The sequence below is a fragment of the Athene cunicularia genome (assembly GCF_003259725.1).
Source record: "Athene cunicularia isolate RWA chromosome 2 unlocalized genomic scaffold, athCun1 chr2_part1, whole genome shotgun sequence".
Taxonomy (NCBI): Eukaryota; Metazoa; Chordata; class Aves; order Strigiformes; family Strigidae; genus Athene; species Athene cunicularia.
Window position 1 is genome coordinate 145,406,978 of NW_020799095.1, and position 5,934 is coordinate 145,412,911.

The window sequence follows — 5,934 nt, forward strand, 5'->3', positions numbered from 1 at the left end:
GAGACAGTTTTTAGTGTGAAGAATTTAAAATCATTAAAAATGAATGGCTCATTGTGGATTCAAAGGAGGTAGACAGTGAATAATAATTTTCTATTCCTTTCAGACTGTGTAGGAATTACTTATTTCTGCTTTAGTTGTTATAAAATTAAGCTTGCCTAGGTGTTTGCATCATTAGAGGCTTTCAGCCCTAGTTTCCTATTAATCAAAGTTATCAAGTTACCACGGGTTGGTGTTGAAAAGAAAGAAATCTTTTCAGTGGTGATACCTAAGCATGGGGAGTACATGATTAATTATTTTTCTTTTGTTTTCATGGGAACAAAAATATGAACACATATAAATCATATCTCTATCAGTTAGACATAGGTCAGTCTCAAAGGATATATATGGAGATATTATAAATTATAAACCAATATCTATCTGTATGTGTGTAAAGAAATGCAAGATGATGTGACTTGCAAATGATTGGTCAGACAGTGTAAAGGGGATGTAGGAAGCAAACAGATGCAATAAGGTGTACTTCAGGAAAACAGTCAATGATCCTTACTGGGTCCCTTCCAGCTTGAGAAGTTGGCAAATACACTGACTTTTTGTTTACTTTTAATTAATTTTAAGATTGAGCTACTTATGTAGAAACAGAATCTCGTGGCCTGAATTTATGGATACTTGAGCCTGGATTCAAGTCTTCTGCCGTGAGGTGTCCAAATGAAGCTTGGAAGTTGGAGTGTTATTTTTCTATTGTGAGAGACAGTTAGACACCCCCCAGGATGTCTGGTGGAGTAGTAAAACTGAAATGGAGTCAATCTGTAAAGTGATGACCTTGGGAGAAACCAGTTCAGACTTCCAAACTCTGGTATCAGTTTTGTCATGGTTCAGATGCAAGAGCCGCTAAAAACGTAGCATTTAATCAAAACATCAAATGTTTATAGATTTATTTCTTTTCAGACCTATTTATTTATTTTCCACAATAGGGTCTCCTGAGGTGAGTGGAAATGCTGGCCTTTTGGATCAAATGGCAGCTTTGAAGTGGGTGCAGCAGAACATTGCCAGCTTTGGAGGAGATCCGAGCCGGGTTTCTTTGGGAGCTGACCGCGGTGGGGCAGATGTCACCAGCATTCATCTGTTCACAGAGGCAGCAGATATGGACCTCTTCAGGAGGGCGGTGTTGATGGTAAGTCCCATTCCTGCCATGTCACAGTGAAAGGATGTTGTTACAGACATGAGGATGTTGCAGTGTGTGGGTGGTGGTTTTATTTCATCCATACCTTAGCATCACTAATAGGGCTGTTACTGCTACAGTTCTTTTTCATCTCACCTGTGACTGCTATCTCCAGGAGCTGGGTGCTTCACAAGGATGTACCAGAGGTGCACTTTGGTGATTGATTTAGTCATAGTGAGAATCTGGTTTTCGTCACTGTGGTTTTTTGTGTATTATATAAATAGTTTTGTTTCATAACTTATAGGTACAACAGGTTCGTTTCCGTTCCATAAATACAGTTGTTGATCAGCAGTTTTTAGACTCTAAAACTGATGAGCCAAACATCCGCATGTTTAAAGTATCCAATCTCTTTATCTGATCTCATGACAGACTTCATTTAAAAGAAAAAGCAGGTTTCAGAGAGAGAGTAAAAATCCGTTTACCCAAGGGCTTGTTTGCTGTCAGCTTGGACCATTTTCACAGTCACCCCAAGTGATCCGTATTTTACAGCCCTTCCTGTGTCAAGTCTCAGGACTTACTCTGAGATCACATTTGTCAGCATCGATACTACCATTACTGATCTTAGAGTAGTGCTCTCTGAAATGAGGCTTAATCTCCAGTGGAAGTTTACATATCCAGCAGGAATGGTACTTGGACAAAATGATATATCTGCTAGCAGTGTTGACTTGAAACAGTGACCAGAGGAATAGAATTCTTGGTCCAGGAAATCTAGGGACTAATTAAATAAAATATTGCCTTGGAGATAACGACATCTCTATTAATTACTTGATTTTTCTTCAGTGTGCCTTTGTTCCAGCAAACATAACTTGCCTTCTACATCTCCATGTCTCAGTAAGATTATTTTAAATTGCATCATTCTAGAGGGGAAGGCAAGGAGAGTTGTTGAAAACTGCTGTTCGAGTAGTTGGGTTTTTTTCCGTCATTCTCAGAGAATTCCTCACATAGTTCCTAGATTTTTAGTCATCTCTTGGCATAGCAGTTAATTTGCTAGTAGACCCAGAGTCCTTTTCTCTCAGAGTGCAGTTTCATCCTACTCTTCCTCTGAAGACACAAACCCTTTACTGACATGGTTTAGGATTGGGCCCTGTGGAATCTGTAACAGGATACAGTGCAGTTTACCAGTTGAGCAACTTATGAAAGAGAAATGCAGGGAACTCTTTGCTTATCTTTATTTCTGGAGTGTAGTTCCATGTTACATCTTTTCTTTTATAAAAGAAACTTTTAACTCCTCCTTTCTCCTCCAGCAGGACATCAAATAATGGAAAATAGTTGCAAGTGGAATAAGCAGGCAGGTGTATCAATTCTTCCCACTAATTTAGTGTTCGTAACAATAATTTTCTTCCTGGACTGTGCAGACAACTACCAACAGCAGGATCTCCACTTATTTCAAAGTAATATTAAGCATTTATCCTTACTTTGTTATGGTGGATTTAGTTTTCTTGTGAAATACACTAATAAAATAAAGAGCAAGCAGTAATAGCAATGGCTTTTTTTTTTTTTTTTTTTCCTTTGTAATGAAATGATGCAGATTGCAACTGTTGGTTTGATCAGATTTCTCATCTAGACCTTCTGGAAAGGGATACATCTTTTTTTCTGTTCCAAGACACCAAGATCATTGAGTACTTTTAATTTTACTATCAAAGAAGGAGGTTCACACAGACTACGAATCATGAAACTGAGAATATATACCAGATACAGCTTTCCTGAGGGTAAAAATTCCATGAAGCAATACAGCTTTTTTGCACAAGTTAGTTTTGCACTCCTTGTTTGGGTCCTTGTCATGCATAAAAAAATGATACTGTTTCTTAGCATGCAGAGAGGTGTGATGTATGAAACTTTCTCTACAAGAAGACGTGCTCCTGAAATAACAAAATGCTTTTGATTTTCCTATGTCTGCCCTATAATAGATTTCGTTTGGAACAGATCTGAAAAATGATTGTACAAAATTAATGCAAAGCTGTCATGGAGACTTTTTATAACTTATTCCATCTTTCAGTAGTATGATTAGAAAAAAGTAGTCTCAGTGATTATGGCCTTGTTTTAAACCATTTAAGAGCATTAACCTAGATTTTAACTTAACATTTTGATTAATTGATTTATTAACCAGTACAATTTTGATGTAGGAGAGTGGATCAATGGTATGGATCGCCTCCATCTCTTTGAGGAGGCTGTGGAGGGCAGATATGGTAGGTGTTACTTCCAGGCATTCTTTGGTTGGTGTCAGGAGGAGAGGTCCCAGGTTTCCTCCCCACAATGCAAGGGAAGACATCAGGTCTCTCCTGGCCATGGAAGCAGGTCAGCCAGTGGCGGAAAGAGCAGATTTATTGCCCTACTGAAAACTATTCCAATCAGGTGCAGGGCCTAAATATTCCTGATCCTGTGCTTAGCTGCCCTTTAGATCCCTTTTCTTCCCCCTTTTCCTAGCTACTTTTTTCTCCCCTTTACCAGCTTCATTTCCTCTCAAACAAACCAAACACCTCTGATTACTTTTTCTCCATTGGCCCCAGTTTTGCTACGTCCCTACCCAAATTTGGTATTTCTGATATAGTTTCTTAGGTAATCTCAGATTTGTGTAGCATCACCTCAGTGCTGTCAGCTGTTACAATATCATGCTTCCCAGAAGGTCTCCAATACAGTCTTTCAGTTATTTGTGAGAAATGACCATACCTCACAGAATTTCCCCATAACCATCTGTGAAATCCATCTGTCCTTTATGACACAATTCATAAGGTTTGTCACCTTTTCACATCGTTACTGTGAGGGTGACTGAGCACTGGCACAGGTTGACCAGGGGAGCTGTGGAGTCTCCATCTCTGGAGATATTCAAAAGCTGTCTGGACATCATCTTGGGCAAACAGCTCCAGGTAGCCCTATGTGAGCAACGGGGTTGGTGACCTCCAGAGGACCCTTCCAACCCAAACCAATCTGTGATTGTGTGAACCTGTTGTCGTGTTTCATCCCCTTCCTACAGAGCCTACCTACTGCTCCTCAGTTACATGGACTCTTGTATTCTTTTGTCATGTTCCATCAAAGATGCCTTCTGGCAGCATCATTGCAAGTCTGGGTGTTTTTACTAGTTGCATGTTAGGTTTTCCATTTTCTAGAAGCAATACAAAGTGTCTATTGGATATTATTTTAATGAATAAATATAAGTCATTACTTAGCAATCTGTAATGCTCCCCATGTACAGTTCACTGGATAAAATGCAGTCACCATAACATATTAATGATCAGTAACAGTAAAAGATTATACAGACACCTAGAGTTCCTGAGTTCATTTTGCTTTGTGGTGTTCAATGTTTACCAGCCAAATTACATTCATCCTTTAAGTTCTGAAATATGCTTAAATAGGCTGTGAACTATTTTGATTTCTTAATCTCTCTTGATAGTGCATATGATCTGTTGCAAGATCTAAAGAGCACACAGATTTGTGCTGAGAGCTATTTACAGAGGAAATATATTTATACATATATAAAAAACTCAAATTCCTTATCTCTCCAAACCTTCATTACTCAAATCTGTGCAAAAAAAAAAAGGTATGACAGAATATTAGATAGAAAAGATCTCTCCTTGAGAACATAGATCGCAGCATTTTGCAACCCCAGATATGAGTGACTACTTGATTTAGAAAGCAATCACAAGTCAGGTTCAAAGGATCATGCTAGTTGCTGCTTTATCACTTAGAAAAGAGTACATATATATATATATATATATATATATATATGCTAGTTACTCACTCACTGTCACATATTCACATGGTACAAAGTATCAATTTCTTCCTTCTCAGTCATATACTTTTAACAAACGTAAAAAATAAATCACCGGTAAAAATACATCTAGTGACTCAGTTGACCACATACTGTGAACTGTGATATGCCCTGCTTGTCAGTAGGTGTCATGCAACACCACAGTTTTTAAACACCTGGTTTGCATAAAAATGTCCCTTAAATAGGATATTCACCTCCAAATGGGTTTGTTGGTTTTTTAAGGTCACAAATATTCTCATCTGGGTGATGAACAAGTGTAATGTGAGCATCCACTAATGAGGAACTGCAACTAATTCCTGTCTCTTTGATTATGTGGTTGGTTGTGTTTGGAAAGGCAGCAGTAGCCAACACAGCAGTGAGCTACAGATAGCAGAGAATAGAGACCTTGCTGGAGAGACTAAACACAAAGGCACCAAGCCTAGTACCTTCTCACCTCTGTATTACCTTTTCTTTCCCCTTTTCTCCCTGTGCCTCCAATAATCCAATAAAAACTCTTTTGTTTCTGCCAGAGATGCAAACACAACTCAATAATGTCATCATACAGATCAGCTAGCTCAATTTTTCTCTAATCCAATCAATAAAATGACCATGCTGTGCTCCCTGCTCCGATTTAAAATCGAGGATGATAGCCTGAAAGAAGTAAATCCCAGTTCACTGCTGATCAGACCTCAGGGTGTCATTTTGTTCAGTTGCTGTTTTCACAGCTTGGTCATATGCACATTGAACTTGTAAATGCAGCAATGAAACTAAATGAAGTGGGGAGCAAAACAAAAGTTGAATTTTACAGATTTTAGGCTGATTGAAGCCCTCAAAGAACTCATTGAATGCCCCAGTCATGAGTTAAGTGAGTTAAGGAGGAAAGGTTCAGTCACATGCCTGACATCACATGTGTGAATGACATGACAGACCACAGGGATTTACATTTCTGTGCCCGAAAACCTAGATCAATCCA

At 38.6% G+C, this 5,934-nt stretch overlaps 1 protein-coding gene across 1 annotated transcript in view; it reads left to right on the forward strand.

Moving 5' to 3' along the window:
* The window catches only part of TG (thyroglobulin), a 162,164-nt gene that overhangs the window by 91,473 nt on the left and 64,757 nt on the right, over nucleotides 1-5,934 (forward strand). Inside the window, exon 41 of the mRNA XM_026841524.1 lies at nucleotides 969-1,168. Within this exon, the coding sequence (XP_026697325.1) occupies nucleotides 969-1,168 (200 nt within the window). The remainder of the gene's footprint in view (nucleotides 1-968; nucleotides 1,169-5,934) is intronic.